Here is a 21,540-nt window from a genome sequence, read left to right as displayed (position 1 = left end):
ATTGCAACCATAGCTAATCCCCGCTTCTCCTTCGCCCATCTTTACAGGACATGGCAGGAGTAACTGGTCTGCTCAGAACCACATCTCTCCTTTTGTGCTGCACTTAGCCAGGCAGCCTGACTAGCTCTCTCATGCTCCACTCCCCTTCTCCTCATCCAGGGGCGTTCCAAGCTGGACCTGCAGCAGCAGCCCTCCCTTTAGTCCCCAGAAGGTCAGCGTTGCCGTCCCCGCGGCTCCAGCAGGTTGTTAAGCTGCCTGTGTTCTCGCGTCCTCTGCTGACTGCTGTCGCACCAGCCCGCGCCTGTGGTAACCCAGCGCCTGTGTGTGTATTTGACAGAATCCGTCCCTAGACAATGCCACAGCCCAGAAGTTATTTACTATCGCAGATGTCGGCTGTGGGATTTCCATGGTCTTCTCAGCCCTCACCATCAGCCTGTACTTTGCTCTAAGGTAGGACACTTCCAGTTTCTCTCTCAGGCTCTCTCTGAATGTTCCTGGCATCCCCACCCTCCCTATACAGCCCTCCAGCTGGAGCCTGGAACTGGGCGAACGCAGAGTCTATGGGCCAAGTTCAGCCCTAGTGTAAACTGGTGCAGTTCCAGTGACTTCACTGGTTGTACCATCTGCTTACACCAGGGCTGAGACTGGCCCCAAATCCCCCCCGAGTCAAGGGGAAGGGAAGCAAGAACCGTCCATGGTCCGGCGTTCCTGAGTCATCCCTCGCGCCACAGTCACTCCATTGCAAGGGGCAGCCTCTGAGTGTCTCATTTTCTGCCAGTCACTTGGATTGCAGTAGGGCCCAGAGGTCACAACCAGGGACTAGGGTGCTGTCGTGTTGGTCTCCATGCACACAAATACCAACAACAAAAGAGTCTCTGCCCCAAAGGGCTTCCAGTCTCCTCCCCTCTCATCCTCTCTTCCCCCAGCTGGGTCCTTTGTTTTCCCCTGGGTCGTGCCACGTCTCTCTTTGCTCTGTGTTTCATTAGGAAGTTCCGGCGTTAACGTCTCTCTCTCTCTCTCTCTCTCTCTCCATGGTGGGAGAGATTAAATCAACAACCCACATTCATGGGCCTATCTCACCCCCAGTGAAGGATGAGAGTAACCGCTCCTTGATTTCCTAAGAGGCAGCGGGGAATGGGAGCTCTGAGAGCAGCGATGCTCTCTGATGGGTGTCACTCTTTCCCTGAGCTGTCTTGGGTCTTCACTGAGCCTCATTTCGCTTTCAGGTTCACTTACAAAATATTGAAGTCCAATGACACGGCCAAGATCCACGTGAACCTGACGAGCAGCCTGCTCCTCCTGAACCTGGCCTACCTGCTGAACAGACGGATCTTCAGCCTGGGCCATACAGGGCTATGCAAGGGCATCGGAGGCTTCACCCACTACTCCCTGCTCTGCTGTTTCACCTGGATGGCCATTGAGGCCTTTCAGCTCTACCTGTTGGTCATCAAAGTCACCAACATCTACATGCGGCACTACATGGCGAAGCTGTCCCTCGTCGGCTGGGGTAGGCTGCATCTCCCCCAGCTTGCTAGGGGCTGGATTGTCAGGCTCAACGGTGGGCTCCCTAGTCATGGAGAGCTTAGGGCCAGCTCTTAAAGGGACACAGCCAACCTGTTTGGGACCAAAGTCTGACCTCCCTTAGTAAGAAGGTTAGATCCTCTGGATTTTAAATATCTACCTTTATCAGAGATCAATCCCCCCCACCCTTGGGGTGGGGCACAGCCGCGGTTCACAAGGCACAGCAACACTGCTGGGAGTATAGGAGAAGGAGACCAGAGCCCACCCAACCTAAGTCTCCAAATGATATCACAGCCCCGCAAAATGGCTTCTTAAAACAGTTTGTGTCCGCTGAGATTTGCCTGTTGTCTCAGACCACGTCTGGACCTGGGCGTAGATGGACAAGAGGTCAAAGCATTTAGAAACAGAAAGAAAAAATAGCCACCCATCTCCCCCTTCCTCGGGCATTCACGGACGCCTCCCTTTGCTTTTTCAGGCTTCCCTGCTCTCGTGGTCACCATCACTGGCAGCATGAACAGCTATGGAAAATACACCATTATGGATATGGCCAACCGGACCACCGTCACCCTGTAAGTTGCACCCTCGCTCCTGGCTCTCGGTGGTGTGGATTAGCTGTGTCTCGGCTTGGGCAAAGCAAGCCCGCTCCTGTTCCTGTGCTGCCTTAGAAAGGAAACTGGACCCATCTTTTCTTTGCTCCTCAGCTTCGCCCTCTGTTCAAGGTTAAGCACTAAAAGCTTGCTGCAGCGGTGTTAACAAGCCCACCCCATTCACTGCAGGGCGGCCCTTGCATAGCTCCAGAGGCGGCAGGTAGAAGAGGCCAGGAGAAGCTAAGCCTCCCCAAACAGCCAGCCCACCGCCTTTGGAGGGCACAGCTGTTGAAAGGGTGGGTGTCCCAGCTGTAGCCTGGCCTGTGCTCCATCCCAAGGCCCCGCTCCCACTCGTGCTCTTCCCCCACGGCTTCGCCTCTTCCCGTCCCAGCTTTGCCCGCATGGGGGCCTCGCAGGACGGCGTGAAGAGGCACGCACAAGCAGTGAGTGGGCAGCCAGGGAGTAGCGGGTGGGGGGGGCTTCGGGGAGGGGGCTTAGCAGGGCCAGGGGTGGAGCCTGGGTGGGGCTTCAGGAGGAGGCAGCTGAGCAGGGGTGGGTCTCAGGGTGGGGCCACGGTCCAGGCACGTGCAGCCTCCCCCCATGGAGGACTCACGCACTCCCCATGCATAGCGCTACGCCCAGACTGTGCCCCAGCCGTGACATGGGGACACCACCCGCTGTAGAAGTGAAAGAGGAAGACTCAGGGCCCAGTTGTGCCTTCCTTGGGCAGCCGAGGCTCCCACGGACCTCAGCGGGGAATTGGGGAAAACAAGGAAAGCAGGATCTGGCCTTCAGCATCCGTGCTCCAGCCTGCTCCTGGCAGGATCATATGGCCTAGGGATGGGAGTGGAGGCCGTTCCTAGAGCTTGGCCGCTCCAGCCCACGGGAAGCCTGTGTTTAAAAGGGCTGCTTGCCCTATCCCGGTACACACCACTGCCACGTGTCTTTGGGCCTCGCTGGAGTTCCCGAGCTGAGAGAGGGGGAAGAACGTCACTGCCCAACATCACAGACCAGGGGCGCGCTAGCACCGGGGCATTCCCGACCACAGACCCTGTCAACCTTCTACCCGCACCCCCCTTCTGAAAGCACCCGGCCCTGCCTTCTAGGAGGGACTCTATGGAGAGGGGTCCCCATGCTGGGAGAGCCACGTGCGCCGATCCGTACAGGAGCAATTTCTTGGTGTGCGGCCCCATTCCATTGCCTGCCACCCACCCCAGCTCTGACAACTTAGACCCGCCGTCCAGGCTCACTGTGTGGTCCCTTGCAGGTGCTGGATAGACTCCGCTCACTTGGTGGTCCATTACGTCACCAACTGCAGCTACTTCGGCCTGATCCTCCTCTTCAACACCCTGGTCCTCGTGGTCGTAGCCTGGAAGCTGTTCAGCCTGCAGCGCGCCACAGCGGGGAAGGAGGAGAAAATACAGGCCTGGAAGGGGGGCCTCACAGTGCTAGGCCTCTCCTGCCTGCTGGGAGGCACCTGGGGGCTGGCCTTCTTCACCTACGGCGCCATGTCCGTGCCTGCAGCGTACCTCTTCACAGGACTGAACTCTCTCCAAGGTCAGGGCACAGCTCCCAGCTGAAGCACAAGGCCAGGCGGCACGGCATACCAAAGGTGCCCGGGCATTGCCGAGCGGCTACGCTGGCAACTCGCCCCAGGCTGGAGGGCCGCAGCTGCGGCTCAGGGTGGACCAGATCGCAGCTGCCCTCCCCTTTAATCGAGAGATGTGACCCCCTAGCGCTGTAGGTCCCAAAGAACAGTGCTACATCCTGAACCGAACGGAAAGCCATTCGGACCTCTCGTAGCTAGAGCAGTGCATGCTGGGACCTCTCTGCAGGCCACACTTCCCTGTTGAAGAGGAAGGCAGTTCTGGGGGGCCAGGCCCAACTGCAGCATGCCGCGGAGCACAGAGCTCAAGAGCTGCCTGCCCCCGGAGCGAGGGATGTAGCTCTCAGGGGGTGGGAGGGATGGCACGCAGGTGGCTACCACCCCACCTGCACTCTCCCCCTGCAAGAGTTTACTCTTCGGAATCCCCCCTTTCGCGAGGGCTGGACCATTAACAGCGGCTCAGCTAGGGCAAGTGAACTTAGGAGCTTCCTTCAGCTTCATAGAATCATAGAATCATAGAATATCAGGGTTGGAAGGGACCCCAGAAGGTCATCTAGTCCAACCCCCTGCTCGAAGCAGGACCAATTCCCAGTTAAATCATCCCAGCCAGGGCTTCACCTCGGAAGTCCATGGGCTTGCTGAGGCAGCAGGAGACAGGGGACATTCCCCCTGGAATGGTGTATAAGCCAATCTCCGCTTTCACCTGTGCGTACTAAGAGCTCATGAGGCTAGGTTCAGACTTGTGCTGGTAAAGGTCCCTGGGCCATTAGCCATAGCATTCGCCAGCAGGACAGATTCCAACGTTTTCCACCCTGACCGAGGCCTTTCTGTCTCCACAGGTCTCTTCATATTCATCTGGTTCACTGTTCTCTACTATCCAAAGAAAGGAGCAACCACATCCTCTTCCAGCAGCGGCAAGAATGGGAAAGTCACCACCGCTTCCCACAGCTAACTGTAGGCCCAGCTTCTCTTCCAGGCAGAGGGGGGCTAGTTCAGAGGAATTTGCCCAGTCCACGTAGCTTCCTCAATGAGCGGAGAGGGATGGGCAGGGCGCTAGCAAGGTGGAGAGCCGTGCTTAGGCTTGCTTGGCAAGCACAATCATGCAGTAGATGAGCCCCTTTCTGTGCTCCTTCCCATGGTGGGGTGCGGGAGAGGAGTTTTGTCTAGCAGTCAGAGCAGGGAACTGGAAGTAAGTGGCCTGCGTTCTGTGCCTTGTTCTGAGCCTGATGCACTGCATGAGGATCAGAATAATACCTTCCTTACGGATGGGTGAACCGTGGCACAGAGGAGTCAAGTTATTTGCCCAAGGCTACCAGCTATGGCTCAGTGTACCCCACTGTGAAATTGATTTGCCATAAGAGAAACTCTTCACAGAAGCCAACCTCGCTGTCTGATTAAGGGGCCTTGGTTACCTGAAGACAGAGCCTAGAGCACCTGGCATCTCACCTACTTCAGCTAGAGTCCCTGCAGATCATCACAGCTTTCTTGTGGGCTCACAACTGCCCCTTACTCACTTAGGTCAAGATCTGCAAAGGTATTTAAGCACCTTACTCCCATTGGATTTTTCTTCTAAGGAGCTCCCTCTTGAGAGAGAGAAGAGGAATGAGATCTGAATGGAGACTTCTAGGCATAAGCTTGATGGATTCAAGCTCTACAGTTTTGCCCCTTTAGTTAAGGCGGAAGAGGACCAGGGGTTAGGAATTGAACCAGCAGGAAAATCTTTAAGTGCAGCAGGACAGGGGTGAACCCTGATAGACACTACAGGTTCATGGATGGAGTTTAACTGAGCTACAGCACAATCAGATAAGAGGATTCTGTCCCCCCTTTTGCAGGTGTCTCTCTTGCTATATATTAATGGGGAATAAGTTGGCTCCTGGGAACAATTCCCAGTTAGCAGATTCCAATAAATACAGATAGGTAGAAGGGTGCACACATCTCTCAGAGCTGCAGAGACTTGATGGGCTGACTTATTTCTCTCTCCCTCCTCATTCCCTGGAGTTGAAAAAGCAGCGCTTCCATTTATCATTGGGAACTCCATTATGCACTAGGCCATTCCATCAAAATTCCTGTACCCATTTCTAATCCATGGCACTGCACATGTACAGCTGAGGACTTTTGAATAAATAAGTGAATTAATACACCCTGCATATTGAGATTATTCCCTCCTGACGCCACTGGGAACCTCCAGGGTGTGACGCTGAGCACAATCAGAAGTCTGGGGGCAGTAGATCTCTCTCCATATTCTCTGCTTACTCCTTTCCTTCGGGTACAGAGTTGCCTGATCTGCACCTCTCCTGGAAAAGGGCATGGTTTGAAGCACGAACAGATTTCACTGCAATGGCTGCTTTTACAAACAGGCTCAAGACACCTCATTCACCACTTATGTACAGAATAGCCTCCTAAATGGCATTAACAGTCCCTGAAATACTTAGGGGTAGCGAGAACTGTTACTGAGTAATTCTAGATAAAGTAATGCAAGAGGTTTTTATACTTAGTGTTATAGTCATACACAGGCCAGAGCTCGCAGTTCCTGTAGGGGAGGCTCTGCACTTGTGCTAATTTGGCTATGCAAATGAGCCATTATTACAATTTCCATGCAGAATTATGGAACTGCACCCAGTTACAAAGAGTCTGTGCTCCCTTAAGCAGACATGAGTCATTATATTGCTCCAAACAGCCACATGCCTCTTTCTGAGGGTTTCTAGGGTAATCACTTACAGGTGTATAGTTCAATAGATTTGTGCCCACTGTGCCCAAACTTGCAGACTTCACTAAAGTCACCCAAACCTCTGCATTCACGGTGAAGCATTCAACCTGCTATAAAGCTTGCTCCAGGCAGAGGTTTGGCTTGAATCGCAACACCTCCAACTACGTGAAGATCATGGGCTGCATCACTGCTGGTGTTTAAAAGAGTCCAAGTCTCTTGGGTATGGCATGTATCAATGAGCCCCACTGCATGGAAAAAATCACCTGCGGTGCATTCAGATGGATAGCCAGATAGATACTGGAGGCAAGAGGTTATAGGCAAGCACAGCTGGCTGGGAGAGGAAGCAGATGTTAAAGCATTGACCAGCTGGAAGATTTAGACAGGTCAGCAAGTTCTAAAGTTTTGGTTCCCACGGCAACAGCCCCATCATTCTTCCCATAAGTGTTTCCGTTCAGCAAGTGCCTTGGGGAACCAACACTTGCAGCTCGCTGTTTCAGTGGTTAACCAGCATAGCGCATCACCATCCACTTTAAAACCGGTTTCAGAGTAGCAGCTGTGTAAGTCTGTATTCACAAAAAGAACAGGAGGACTTGTGGCACCTTAGAGACTAACCAATTTGAGCATAAGCTTTCGTGAGCTACAGCTCACTTCATCGGATGCATTCCCTTTAAAACCAACACTCTTGGGGACAGCAGGGGGAAGGATTGTCAGAGGCACAAAGTAGTGTTAAGCACCCAGCCCAGTGGTTGGAATGGGCTCAAGCACCTCACTGCCCTTTGCAAGTCTCCCCTAATATCCTGTTTGCTGGCTGACGGCTCCAGCCCATCACCACCTTTGTTTCCATAGAGTGCTTAAACTTTGTAAATCCAGCACAGTGCTTGCTCATAGGGGCTTAGATGTTGTGGGATATACTGGGAAATTCTGCTCCGTGTCAGCAGCTATAGGCACAAGAGAACATAAGCAGCCAAGAGACTCAAGTGGTTGAACCATTTGAGCATTATACCAGCTTCCCTCCTCTAAACAAGCAGCCTGTTCTTCCAGAGAAGTTTGTTTAAAGAAGTAGACAGACGCCCTCTTTGCAAGTGGCAGGTTTATTTAGAAATTATGCTCTCTTGATATCACTCATTTCTTCATGGCTTTAGCGATAGCAACCAGAACAAAGAGGCCGGCTATGATCAGCGTTACCAGGGCACCAGGAATCCACAGGTGTGGCCCTAAAAAAGAAAGCAGTTACAAGGAAGAACCAGAATTGTATTCCTCAGTAGAGAGCCTGCCACTGCAGTAGGCCTGGGAAGGTGGGGTCACTTCGTGATATGCAAGAGCCATGATGGCTACTGATCTCCACACCAGTGAGTAGGACACACTGCACTACAGCAAAGACACACGCGGCCCATAAGGCCTGTGTACTTCTAGGCTGCCTCTGAATTAGGGCTTATTTTCAGCCATTTGAGTTTTATGTAGATGGCCCCCAAAACTGGGAGTTTTTCAAGGCACTTTGTACACGCACACACACACACACACACAGAGGATCAGCAACCTTTGGTCCGTAACCCACCAGGGTAAGCCCCCTGGCAGGCCGGGCCAGTTTGTTTACCTGCTGTGTCCGCAGGTTTGGCCGATCGTGGCTCCCACTGGCCGCGGTTTAACGTCCCAGGCCAATGGGGGCTGCGGGAAGCGGCACGGGCCGAGGGATGTGCTGGCCTCTGCTTCCTGCAGCCCCCATTGGCCTGGAGCAGTGAACCGCAGCCAGTGCGATCAGACAAACCTGCGGACGCGGCAGGTAAACAAACCGTCCCAGTGCTGCCAGGGGGCTTACTCTGGCGGGCTGCGGGCCAAAGGTTGCCGATCCCAGATATACACAATACTTATTACACTCATACCATAGTGAGTCATCTCCTTGTAATGTTGGCCAGTGCACATTAATGTAGGACAGCTTCAAATGTTACAGCACACTCGGGAACCTTGGCGTGCATCGGCAGGATCTACACAGACCAATTCACCCATAACACAGTGTGCTTTAGAAGTCACATTCCTGTAGTCTGCATTACTGCTCCGTGTAGACAAGCTCCCTAGGTACAAATCACCATTTCCAGCATTTTATTGGATAAACACCGATTTTGTTTTTTGGATCTGGATGTTTTATTGGCATTTGTCAGTTAACACCAAAAATCTGAAGCCCTGATCTTAAACCGGTCCCTCACTCATAACATTTAGGGTCAGATTCTCCAGAGAGCCCAGCACCCACCAATTTGCAAAAGCACTCAGCATGTGGAGCACCAAGCTCTCGAAAAGCCTGGCCCTTAATCGCTGGATTCTACAGGCTTCCTGCCATCAGCCCCTCTCCTCCAAGCCATTCCCTGGTCTTCCAAGTGACTCTGTGCCATGGCAGACTAGGCTCTATACACATTCTACATCTTGAGACTTCTAGTCGCTGCAGAACACAACATAGGAGCGTTGAGATGTGACAGGCTGAAAGACCCCAAACTGCCACATTGCAGGGGAGAGATCTTAACAGCCTCCTTTAACGGGGCTATATGTAACAGGGGGCAAGTGTGATTGGACTGTTCCTACTCAACTGGCTTTGTACAGGTAACCAGGAGGGACATACATACCCCAAAGGTCCTGCAGTTTTGTCCCCGACTCAGCACTCCGTGCTCCAGAAAGGGGAGAGGCGAGGAGATGGATGGGTCCATAAGAGACAATCTTCTTGTAGTCCTCCTCAAGTGCCCTCTTGCTTTTCGACTTCCTGGGACATTGCTGTGAGCAGAACAGAAAGAAGAAAGCTAGGACATGGGGGCAGGATGGGACTCTTACCTTTTCCCCTCCCGTGCCGTGTAGGAAGAGCCCTTCCTCTGGAGATCAAGCCCAACTTACTGGCAGTGAAAAGCTTCCACTTGCATGGTCCCAGGAACCTTCTACTAGCTACAGGAGATGTTTTCAGTTCATTTATCCAGCAGCCAGGCAGACCAATGAACTGGATGGAACCAGCTATCATTAAAGGGGAGGTTAAAGTAAAAGCCCTCCATAATGTAATCTTAGAGCTCTGAGGGAAAGGAGACGAGGGCCTCCATCGCTGGGCAGCTGACTTAAGAGGAAGCACCATCATGCTCTGTTCTTTCTGGAAGCAAGGAGAGCCAGAGAGCTGCTGAAAGAACTGGGGCAAATCTGAGGCCCAGCGCAGATTGTCAGCTCTTTGGGGGCAGGGCCAGTCTCTTTGGTCTGTGTTTGTACCCTGCCTAGCACAGCGGGGTCCTGGCTTGTGACTAGAGCTGCTAGCATTGTAGTAATGCAGATAGACAGAGATAAGGACCCTTAATGGGGCCGCATCTGGTCATGCTGCAGGAGTGCTCTCCTGTGCAGGTCTCACTGTCTGATTTACAGGCCCCACAAGGGAGGCAAGTCTTAAAGAAAACGGGTCCAGTGGATCCTTATTGTTAAGTGACAATTCCACAGGGAGAGGCCTGTAGCCAACGGTTAGCTGAATCCAGTGTAGGGTCAGAGCAGAGCCCTCTGCCACAGCTAAGGCAGCTCAGAGGAGAAGGGTCTCCAACAAGTCCCGCTCGCAGTGAGAGGGGCAGAGGGGACCTCACCTTTGCACAGGGCTCGGGGCCATCGGGGAGGCACAGGCGGACTCGGCAGTGCAGGAACACCTCCGAGTAGTTGACGAATTGGAACATCTGGAAGCTGAACTTTGCCATGGTGCTGTTTCCGATATCATTGATGTACATCACGGTCTCATCACGGGGACACCTGCGGGGAGGGGGGGGTCCAAGAGCCAAGTCAGCCTGGGGAGTTTTACACCACGAGGTGCCAGCAGTCCCAGTGTAGCGCATGGTCTTTCAGTGGAGAAGGCTTTGCCCTTGAGATGTCTGGCTTTACGCAGTGGGGGTCAAATGTAGCTGCCAGATGCAGTCTCAGGTAGAGGTAGAGGTAGGGGATTTTTAGGGAGGAAGGATGCCAGCATGAACGGAAAATGGCTTTGGACAAAAATGCAGATTTGTTTTCAATTCAAAAATGTTAGCCCCCATTTCTCCCCTCCCCCCATTTTCTTCCCCTTCCCCATCCCCTGGAAGGATCGGGGGGAACGAGAAACAGTCATGCTTCCACTTCTCCCCCCAGAAGTATTTCTTTTTAAATTTGAAACCAAGAAGAGTTTCCAGTTTTCACAATGCTGAGTTCTGACCAGCTGTGACCTCTGGGTTAATTCCTTCCCTGCAGAGTTCAGATAAGCCACTTCCCCTTTCCAGATGATGCATGATGAGCAGGAAGCAACGAAGGTGATGTTTCTTTCAGAGCAGTACTTGCCTGTATCTGTGTGCATCTTTCTGGGGAAGGGTGCTCCTTGTTCTACCTGGGAGTTTCATTGCCAAGTCACTCCCTGCCCATAGATGGGGGAGGAAAGAAACGGTCTAAGCTCAGTCCTACCTTACAGCAGCAAGGAAAGATTCTCTTCCTCCCAACCGCCAAGGAGGTGATAATGCCTATATAGATCAGTAGATCTCAAAGCACTTTACAAAGCAGGTCAAGGAAAAGGATATTACTTTACAGTGGGGAAACTGAGGCAGACAGGGGTAGTGACTTGCCAAGGTCACTGGCAGAGCTGGGAATCGAATCCAGGTCTCTTAAGTCCCAGTCCAGTGCTCTGGCCACGCTGCCTCTGATGAAAGGCTGGTGCATCAGGATGCTTGTGCCTTGTGGTTATGCATCATCATGGCATTGTGGGGCTCTCCACTGTTCTATTAGTGGGTTTGCATGCCCACAGCTCAGACTGCTTTAATTGGGTCACAGTTCCCTGCATCCAACTTCTCTTCATGTCCCTTGCAGGCCTGTGCCCCATAGTTTTAACTAGTCTTGCTAGACCACGTGCTGGCTCACAAGCTGCATGGGACAGTAACATGCACCCCCGTCATTGACTCCCTCAGAGAAACGTAGGGCTGGAAGGGACCTCAAAAGATTACCCAGGCCAGCCCCCGGCACTGAGACAGGACCAAGTAAACAGAGACCACCCCCAACAGGTGTTTGTCCAGCCTGTTCTAAAAACCTCCAGTGATGGAGATTCCACCACCTCCCTAGGTAACCCGTTCCCCTGCTTCACTGTCCTTAGCCATGCAAGAGAACTCAGCAATGGGCTTATTTATATTCCTGATGCTATGTGGAGAGGTAGCTCCATTCCAGAATCCGGTTAGGTCATGACTGTGACCAGAAACGCATCCTTTTCAGGAGTCTTGATTTCCCGCATCCTCCTTTGGGACACCAAGCTACATCTCAGAGTAACACAGGCTAGAAGGTCTTCCGGGTTCAGGCTGCCTTTTGACATGCTGTTCTACGAACAACTGTGCAGAGAGTTACCAAGAAAGCAACCAGCTTTGCAGTGGTTTTTGTACCGCACCTGCCACAACAGACTCCTGGGTCCATGACAGGTCAAAGGGCTCAATTACTACCACGATACAAACAAGGAAGTCACTTAGGATTGCACAACGCAGCTTTAAAACAAGACAGGTTGCGTTTAATGCATGAATGCCAGAGTGCACTAGAGTAGTGGCCAACTGTCCCAGGTGCTGGGATGGGGGAAAGATCGAGGGAGCGAGCACTTTCTCCCACAGATATGAAAGATGGGACATGCTCAGGAGATAAGCCAGCTTCTCTTGCAGGGCCTTCTCCCCAGAATCATTCTGGGATCTGAGCATCTCAAGAGGAGAAGTGACCGTAATCTAAAGATGAAGTGTGGGAGGAAGAGGTGAGTTTTGCACTTCGCTCCGCATGCCACATGGTTAGTGGTCATTTTCATTTTCTCTCCTAGGCAATTACAAAATCTTGACATGGCTCCTGTGGTCGTAGCCAGCCAGTGAAGACTTGACATCTTGTTGCTCCGGTGGAGCGGTCACGGCAACCTGGACCTGGACTCCTCCCCTCCCGGAATTACCTAGCATCAGGGCTAGTAAAGCACATGGCTTTTCCCCATGGTGAAGAGCCTGGGGAGAGCTTGAAACCGCTGCTCTTACCCCTTCACGATGAGCTGGTGCTGCACGTCATGGCTGGGGTCTGCCGACGGGGTGGCCCAACAGTCCTCGAGGCTCAGCAGGAAGTACCGCACCTGGCTCTGCCCTTCCAGCTGCAGCAGGATGTACAGGAACTCCGACAGGGGGAGGGCCGGGGGCTGCTGCCGGTAGGGCTGCAGGTAAGCGGAGGTCTCGTACAAGGCCATGGTCACGTTGAACTCCCCCTCTTTGACCACAAACTTCACCAGCCTAGGAGGAGACCAGGGAGACCAGGCCCAGAGTTAGAAAAAGGCAGGATGGAGACGGCCACCAAGCATCCAGTTGCTGGCGCTTGCAGACAGATCCCCATGTGCCACCAGCTCCTGCCCACAGGGAAGCCTGTCTGTTGCTCTCCTTACAGCCAGGGCCCCATCGCCAACCCTTAGCAACACTCACGCACAGTTTGCTACCTGCCCAGATACACCCGGTGTGAGAACAGAAAGAGCAGCCCTTCTGCACAAGGGACCCCTGGAGAGAGCAGCTCCCATCCAGACTGCCCCACTGGGGTATCGAACAGCGGCATCTGAGAAGAATGCACCCAAGACGTCTCCATCTGCAGTATCCCAAGAGGGTCTCTCCCTGACACACACCAAGTGGCGGGGAGTCTGATGGGGGTCACTGTCCTGTCCCCCCACCCCCCCCAGCTCACTTGGTGAACTGCAAGCTAGTTTATTTGCAGTGGAGGGGCAGATAGAAAAGCAGGAATCGGATGTCACATCTCGACGAACATCTCAGTTGCCTGCAACACGTGCTACTGAAAGCACAGGCCCCTTCAGGCAAGCTGCCCAGTGCAGCAGGGGGCAGGAAGGCGGCTTCCAGCCAGTCCAAGTCAGGCATTTAGGGCCACTTCTGTACGAAGTGAGGGCACAGGATCTTGATGTGACACACACAGCTCTCAAAGCTCACCAGCACCTCCTGGTGGCCTGGCAGATCTTCATCTTATCGACAGGAGCTATTTTTACAGCTTTTAATGGCTTGTAAATATGAGACCTATTTTTAGAGGAGCCACACACCCACTGCTCCTATCGGCTTCAGCTGGAATTGTGGGGGGTTTAGCACCACCGGGGATCAGGCCTTAATCATCCAGCTTCACCAGTGAAACTCGGCCACTTGAGGGCGGCAGCCAACGAGCATTTAGTATAGGAGGGAAATGCCTGTCCAGAGGAGAGGCGAAGACAAGCAACTCACGTGTCGATGGCAGTAAGGGAGAAGGGCAGCTGGACCACCCGCTCGTAGGAGTAGATGCAGGAGAAGTGCACTCGCACAAGGCTGCTTCTGGAGATCACGCCCGTAGCCTCCATGTCTGACTCCATCACGTTGGCGTAAGACACGTGTGACCTGTTTTGCTGACGTGGGCCAGAAAGAGTATTTAAGACATGTCTTCATGCCAGGAACATGTCTCTCTCTCTCTCTGCACTCAATCTGGCTCACCCCATCCTGCCTGCAGCAAGGTGGTCAGGAACCCAGTTAGAGCTAGCAATAGGTCAGGTGCTGTAGGTAGCCCAGCAGCTAGAAGACACTGCCTGTTCCTTGAGGCTTCCACCCAAAGCCCACAGCCATCAGCCTGTGTGCACAAACAGGCCTCTTGTTCCAGGGTCCAGCTGGAAGCACCCGCTGATTTCAGCTGGAGTTTTTGGGTGCTCGTCCGAAGAGGCAGATCTCAAGTTTAGCCTTTAATTTTTGTGTGCCTCTCGAGATCTGGCCCAGAACAAGTCATCTGTTCCCCAGTAAGGGAGATCTCTGTATTAAGACAGCACTGTATGGAGCAGATTGGTAGTGGCATGTCTGTACTGCACTACATATGGCTACGCACCAAAACAGATCTATATGTTGCACACAGACCTTCAGCTAATTCACACACCATGTGTGTGGCAGGGTACAGAACCCAGGACCTTGGACTCCAGAAAGAGCCTCCTATATCTTGAGATAGAGGAAGATCTCCATCAGCTGGCAAAAGGAAGGCTCTTCTTCTGCAGTCCAGCCACCAGAATGGGACACAGTCCTGCTATGGGACAGAAAGTTGGCAGCAATCACAATAATTGGGGCCTAGCAGGCCTTCTTTAATCATTAACCTAATTGATGACTAGCGGGGAAAGGTTGATGAGTAGTCAATGGATTTGTTATATGAAACTGTTTAAGAGAAGATGTGAGAGGGAGACAAAGTTGGATTTAGTTTAAACAGAAAGCATCTGCTGATACCATTCAAGGACCATTCAGATTAATGACTAGTAAAGAGGAGTAGAGGATTGGAAATTAACCAAAATTGGTGTGTTGGAAATTAGACCTAACTGGTGGACAAGATTATGAGGGTGCGGGGAGGGGGGTGGTTTTGGTCTGGTCTAAAGCAGAAAAGGGACTATCATGCCCGATTCAGAATTGAATAGAATTAACTCTTTCTTCCCCACCAAGGACTGTTCGGCTCAATAAGAGGCTTTAAGCCATATTCAGTCTCCAAAAAGGGACTTTGTGCAAGACAGTTTCCATTAATGCTCTTTAACTGGTTTTGATTCTTTTCCTCTTGTATATTTCAATCAATAAAAAGTTCTAATCTTTGGCATTTGCAGAGCTGCTGTAGCCATGTTGGTCTCAGGATATTAGAGACCCAAGGTGGGTGTGGTAATACCTTCTATTGGAAGAACTTCTCTTGGTGAGAGAAGCTTTTGACCTATGCAGGTCCGAAGAAAATCTCTGTATAAACTTGAAAGCTTGTCACTCTCACCAACAGATTTTGGTCCAATAGAAGTCTCTTTAATAACCTGTGACATGAATTTTATAGCGTGTTTGCCATGATGCTAAGCAGGCGGAGGACTCTGCATACCAATTCCTGGACCTCAGTTGATACTATTGACTGTTGGATTGTGACTGGCTTATGTTAACTGCGTTAGCCCATTTATTCCATCTTAATACATACAATAGCTGCTGGAAACACAGTTACTCTCAGCTGGGAAACAGAAACTCAGGACTCCCATACTCTGCTGAAGTAGCCAAGCACTGCCCCCTCAAACCGCAATCAACAACTCAGTGGAGGTCCAGAAAGAATCATTGACTATGTTAGATGGTGTACATTAGCCACCTTACCAGTTCTCCTGAGAAGACTTCCGTTTAGAGCTAGGACTTGGTACTAATGCTACAAGGCAGAGATAAAACAGGAAGAGCAGAAATACCTAGAACCCCTTCACTACTGTGTCTTGTCTCAGAATGGCTTCCCCTCCCAAGATCTAATCAGATACACCCCACCTTACCTGAATCACTGACCCACACAGGGTATGGTTCTCGCCAGTGAGACTGGCTGCAAAGAAGATTGCTCCATCTTCCTCCTTTTCGGAGACCTTGCAAGCACCATTCTTCAAGTGGACCCGCGCCAAGGGGATTTTCAACACTTCGAACACTTCCTTTCTCACCATCATCTTCATGTGATCTTCCTCACACTGCAGTTTCAGCACCACATCTGGGGAAAAAGCGATCTGCAATAGCCATAAGGAAGAGGCCTGAAGGAGCCCTATGTGAGCTATGGTGTGACCCAGCACCGGTATACTGAGAGTGTCCTTCACTTCACTGCTGGCCAAGAATGATTTTCAGAGCCCTGCAAAGGATGCTGGGTGGAGGAGATTGAGAACCCACATGAATCCAGTGGGAGCTTGTCTCTCTCTAGTGGTTAGACACCAAGATGTTTCCAAGTCTACTGCTCAGCCTCCAAGCTGAGGGATGTGGCCTTTTAACTCAGGACAGCAGAGGGCTCCCACTTTTAGATCCAGAGGTGCTACATTTAATCCCCGTGACTGATGTCTGTGCAGTCATTACCCTACAGCACTATCACCCTGGGAAGCCAGATGAGGCTGAAGTGCTTCTGCTTCAGACCTTAGTCTAAAGCAACATTTTTTGGTCACTTTCCTCAAGGGACACTTGACTTTGCTATGCCAGAGTCCATTAGTGACCAAGGAAAGCTATGGGATGCTACTAGACAGTGGTTCTTGTGCTTCCTCCTATTGCAAGACCCCTGGAATTACAGAGATAGTCTCAGAGGCATTGCAGTCTCCCCATCCCACAGCAGAAGTGTCCATTGCATGAAACATGAGGACGGGTTTGAGATGAAAGGAAAATTAACTCTAATGCAGTGCTACCGGCTGGAGCTGCTTAGTTACAAGAAGGGAGGAGAGGAGGGACAGTAGTTTCCTTTCCCTAAGTGCAGGGCTTCAAATTTCTTAAGGCCAGATCTCCTCTGTGACTGTCACCATTCACGAGTCTGATCACAACTGAAGTGACTCCAGAGAGTAATTCCCAACAGAGAGCAGCCGAGCAAAGGGTGAGCAAATCCTTTCAGTTTGCACAGTTTTGTTCACCGAAAAAGCCTTGGACTGGGCCATAGCCAGCAGGAGCTATCCTAGCTTGACTGATAGGGGTTTTATCTCTACAACCAGAGCAGCTCCATGCACCCCTTGCAAGTGCTGGGCCATCTCTGATCCACAGAGCAGGGTAGCGTGCAAAGGGTTAGAGACCCCACCCTCACTCCCCATGTCCAGACACCCACTGCTCCCCTGAAAAGGAAGGTGTCCACCCACCCCACTCATTGTGCAAGTATACACACAAGTCACATCACAGGCCCGCACCTTTTCGCACGAGAAATCAGCAGACTCCCACGCCATTCCCATGAAATGGTTCCTAGTTCAGCAAATCTTTTCCTCATATCAGCTTATAAAGGCACTCAGAGTGCCAAAGGGAAAGTCCCCCCCTCATACTTGTCCGAGTGGCTTGAGTAGCGCTCACTACTGCTAGAATTGACCCGCGCACCCCACCCATGCCCAGCATTGCCCCAGTCCTACCTTGACAGAATGTCCCAGTGAAACCAGCCTTGCAGGTGCAGTTTGGCTTCTCCTCAACTACCCGGCAGACTCCCTGGTGCTTACACGGGTTCGGAAAGCAGAATCTCGGGCTTCTCTTGGGACGGAGGGCAGCCTCTTCCATTCGGCGACGGGGCTTCCTCTGCTGTAGCTGATCTGAAGGACGTGTGAATGTTTAAGTGCATCGTGAATAACTGGCTATAGTGGAGCAAGCTAAAGGCAAGCTGCCTAATGTACTCAGTGCTTTTTTTGCCTCTGTCTTCACGAACAAGGTCAGCTCCCAGACTACTCCACTGGGCAGCACAGCATGGGGAGGAGGTGACCAGCCCTCTGTGGAGAAAGAAGTGGTTCGGGACTATTTAGAAAAGCTGGACGAGCACAAGTCCATGGGGCCGGATGCGCTGCATCCGAGAGTGCTAAAGGAGTTGGCAGATGTGATTGCAGAGCCGTTGGCCATTATCTTTGAAAACTCATGGCGATCGGGGGAAGTCCCGGACAACTGGAAAAAGGCTAATGTAGTGCCCATCTTTTAAAAAGGGAAGGAGGAGGATCCTGGGAACTACAGGCCAGTCAGCCTCACCTCAGTCCCTGGAAAAATCATGGAGCAGGTCCTCAAGGAATCAATTCTGAAGCACTTAGAGGCGAGGAAAGTGATCAGGAACAGTCAGCATGGATTCACCAAGGGCAAGTCATACCTGACTAATCTAATTGCCTTCTATGATGAGATAACTGGCTCTGTGGATGAGGGGAAAGCAGTGGACGTGTTGTTCCTTGACTTTAACAAAGCTTTTGACATGGTCTCCCACAGTATTCTTGCCAGCAAGTTAAAGAAGTATGGGCTGGATGAACGGACTATAAGGTGGATAGAAAGTTGGCTAGATTGTCGGGCTCAACGGGTAGTGATCAATGGCTCCATGTCTAGTTGGCAGCCGGTATCAAGTGGAGTGCCCCAAGGGTCGGTCCTCGGGCCGGTTTTGTTCAATATCTTCATAAATGATCTGGAGGATGGTGTGGATTGCACCCTCAGCAAGTTTGCAGATGACACTAAACTGGGAGGAGAGGTAGATACGCTGGAGGGTAGGGATAGGATACAGAGGGACCTAGACAAATTGGAGGATTGGGCCAAAAGAAATCTGATGAGGTTCAACAAGGACAAGTGCAGAGTCCTGCACTTAGGACGGAAAAATCCCATGCACCGCTACAGACTAGGGACCAAATGGCTCGGCAGCTGTTCTGCAGAAAAGGACCTAGGGGTTACAGTGGACGAGAAGCTGGATATGAGTCAACAGTATGCCCTTGTTGCCAAGGCAGCCAATGGTATTTTGGGATGTATAAGGAGGAGCATTACCAGCAGATCGAGGGATGTGATCGTTCCCCTCTATTCGACATTGGTGAGGCCTCATCTGGAGTATTGTGTCCAGTTTTGGGCCCCACACTACAAGAAGGATGTGAAAAAATTGGAAAACGTCCAGTGGAGGGCAACAAAAATGATTAGGGGACTGGAACACATGACTTATGAGGAGAGGCTGAGGGAACTGGGATTGTTTAGTCTGCGGAAGAGAAGAATGAGGGGGGATTTGATAGCTGCTTTCAACTACCTAAAGGGGGTTCCAAAGAGGATGGCTCTAGACTGTTCTCAGTGGTAGCAGATGACAGAACAAGGAGTAATGGTCTCAAGTTGCAGTAGGGGAGGTTTAGGTTGGATATTAGGAAAAACTTGCACTAGGAGGGCGGTGAAACACTGGAATGCATTACCTAGGGAGGTGGTGGAATCTCCTTCCTTAGAAGTTTTTAAGGTCAGGCTTGACAAAGCCCTGGCTGGGATGATTTGGTTGGGGATTGGTCCTGCTTTGAGCAGGGGGTTGGACTAGATGACCTCCTGAGGTCCCTTCGAACCCTGATATTCTAGGATTCTAAAGTTAGCCTGTCACTAAATCTGAGTCCATGCTCTGCTCAGCCATGAGGGGAACCCTTGTTTAACCACAGGACAAGTTGCTCTTATTTAAAGTCACTGCTTAGTTCCCAAGAGAAGCTTTACATTAATGGCTGAACTGCTTTGGGACACTACATCTGAAAGACAATGCCTCTTCAGTGCCTACCAAGAGGGAATGTTCAAGGGTCTGCACTTCCCCTTGTTAGAATTGAGGTCATTAGCATCCAAATCTCAGTGTGGGGAGTGGCTGCTCTCAACTGTTACAGGAGATGCAGAACCTTCATCTCTGGCTTGGCAGGTAAAAAGCTTCCTGCTGACAAGAAGGCGGAAAGATCCCACTTCTGGCCCCAAAGCCTTAGCATCCTTAGCTGGGGGTGTTTTTTTTTTTTTTTTTGGTGTTCTTCCACCCGCCCCCCTCAGCCACCCAAATTCCTTCTGCTCTTGGGAGAAGTGACCAGTGCTAATCCTACTCTGGATAAGTAGCTTGAGCACATCCTCAGATACAGATCAGGATTTCACCCTTCTTGTCTTCACTATTAATCCTCATCCCACAGGCCAGTAAATAGAGAGACTCACTATTGTAGCTCTCACCGCCAGGCAGCCAGAGAGCCGAGAGCAGCAGCAGGCACATCACAGTCACTTCCTGAAAAGCAAACGGACTCCAGCTTATTTTGATTTCTAACATGCTCATCAGTAGCCTCTGGAAACATATACAGCCATTTAAAAGTCTTCTGATAGCAGCAGAATGTGCTGAGATGTTTAACCTATCTAGAAGGCAGAGACAATATGGACTTTGAAGTTCACCCACTCAGAATACTCCTCTTTTTGCAGCAAGCATTGCTTTCCTGGGTTTTTGAAGGAGTCTGTTACCCTGACCATCAGTGCTACTAACTCTAATCTGGGATCTCCTGGTCTCCTCTGTACCCAGATGTGTCTTCTATTGTTATTTTGCCAATCACCAAAGACCTGAAGGGTCTCAGCAGCAAAACCTTATTCATCTGCCATCCTACAACATGCAGGGCAGGATTTTGTCCTGCATTAAAGTGTCTTAGCCAATAGGGCTACTTCACTGGGCTTGAGGTATCAGAGTCCCCAACTTAGAGGATATGCAGACAAAAATAAACCCAGACAAGTGATTATGGGCCAGTAGTAACAGCTAAGCACTTGCAGTGAAATCACACAGTAGAGGCACCCGTGCAAACAGAAGAGGAAGGAAAGAGTTGTTCCTCCTCAGGGAGTTCACTTTCCACTTCAGAGGAGTTATAAATAAAGTGGTCAGTTACAAGAGGAACAGCATCTTCCCACGGATCCTTTACACAGCTAGAGTAAGAGTGTGGCTTTGAAGGGAATGTACATTTACATCACAAACAGACAGATAAAGGACAAGGAGTCAAGGCCGCCTTCCGCTCCCCAGATCTTACACTCCCAGCTGTCTATTGTAACAGTTTGACACAGAAGGAGCCATCTCATTGGCAAGCTTGCTAGGAGGCAGTGTGGGCTAGTGGATAGGGCTCCAGTCGGATTCCATTGCCCTGCCCTTTGGGCAGTCATTAACACCAGGGACAATGCAGGTATACGTAGTCCCCATCCTGACTCGGGAGCATTTTACACCTATTTTGCCCTCGTGTTGTTAATGACGGCACAAGGCTAAAAATCTGGAGAAGTAGGTTCTACGGTTATCTCTGCCACTGACTTAGGAGGAGACTTTGGACAAGTCACTTGACTTCTGTGCCTCGCTTTCCCCATCTGGGAAATGGGGAATGATTACTAGAGCGCTAGGAGATCTATGGATGGCATACGGTCTAGAAACGCTGTTGTTAGTACATGACTCCTACAGCACTGAGGCAGGCCAACCTCTGGAGAGGCTAAAAGAATTAGCAGTAAACAGCTGCACTTCTTGGAGCTGGTTCCCCCACTGCCTTGCACCTTGTGTAGCCATTTATACCTCAGCAAAGTAGGTATCAAATGCTACGGTGCTGGTGTGATAGCATTTTGCACTCACTTTGCCTTAAAGTTAATGGACTTGACAAGGAGCAGGAGACTGAGGAATCAGGACCTTTTATCTGAAGGGAGAACATGGCTACACAATAAGACATTTTGGAAGCCCTAGCAATTGCTTTCAGGAGATAAGAGAAAGACAGCCCTGCACTCTTGTAAGTTACAACCAGGAAGAGAAATCCACAACTTCAGCAATCACAAACAGACCCCTGCAGTCCCTGTTTAAAGTTGAGATTTCATGAGCTTTTCTCTACTCACCATTGCCAGACCTGCATAACCTTGCTTGCTCACTCACCCACCCACAGCTGTCCT

General features: G+C 51.2%; 2 protein-coding genes across 7 annotated transcripts in view; one reads left to right on the top strand and one right to left on the bottom strand.

Annotated features, from left to right (window-relative positions):
* ADGRG3 (adhesion G protein-coupled receptor G3) overlaps window positions 1-5,033 on the top strand; it is a 14,389-nt gene extending 9,356 nt beyond the window's left edge. For 2 of the 3 annotated variants that reach the window (XM_037878068.2, XM_027825709.3), the window contains 5 exons: window positions 338-450; window positions 1,227-1,507; window positions 1,997-2,090; window positions 3,376-3,665; window positions 4,554-5,033. In XM_037878068.2, coding sequence (XP_037733996.1) covers window positions 338-450; window positions 1,227-1,507; window positions 1,997-2,090; window positions 3,376-3,665; window positions 4,554-4,666 — 891 coding nt within the window. In that variant the 3' untranslated portion in view covers window positions 4,667-5,033. The remainder of the gene's footprint in view (window positions 1-337; window positions 451-1,226; window positions 1,508-1,996; window positions 2,091-3,375; window positions 3,666-4,553) is intronic. The other variant, XM_043526310.1, reaches the window with a different exon arrangement.
* On the bottom strand, window positions 2,639-21,540 carry LOC102931768 (uromodulin). 4 transcript variants are annotated; one of them, XM_043526312.1, is made up of 12 exons: window positions 21,487-21,540; window positions 19,822-19,873; window positions 17,567-17,574; window positions 17,280-17,439; window positions 15,702-15,907; window positions 13,648-13,805; window positions 12,424-12,669; window positions 10,012-10,171; window positions 9,034-9,178; window positions 8,796-8,852; window positions 5,648-5,649; window positions 2,639-2,650 (listed from the first exon to the last, which is right to left on the bottom strand). In XM_043526312.1, the coding sequence occupies exons 1-10, from the start codon at window positions 21,487-21,489 to the stop codon at window positions 8,830-8,832; spliced, it is 1,161 nt and encodes a 386-aa protein (XP_043382247.1). In that variant the 5' UTR covers window positions 21,490-21,540; the 3' UTR covers window positions 2,639-2,650; window positions 5,648-5,649; window positions 8,796-8,829. The 4 variants fall into 4 exon arrangements, with proteins under 4 accessions (XP_043382247.1, XP_043382249.1, XP_037733748.2 ...); XM_043526314.1 differs by lacking the exons at window positions 2,639-2,650; window positions 5,648-5,649; window positions 8,796-8,852 and adding an exon at window positions 7,497-7,635 and having other exon boundaries at window positions 15,702-15,923; window positions 21,487-21,539; XM_037877820.2 differs by lacking the exons at window positions 2,639-2,650; window positions 5,648-5,649; window positions 8,796-8,852 and adding an exon at window positions 7,497-7,635 and having other exon boundaries at window positions 21,487-21,539.

This window comes from Chelonia mydas, chromosome 12 (assembly GCF_015237465.2).
Source record: "Chelonia mydas isolate rCheMyd1 chromosome 12, rCheMyd1.pri.v2, whole genome shotgun sequence".
Lineage (NCBI taxonomy): Eukaryota > Metazoa > Chordata > Testudines > Cheloniidae > Chelonia > Chelonia mydas.
This window is presented reverse-complemented; position numbering and strand designations above follow the sequence as displayed.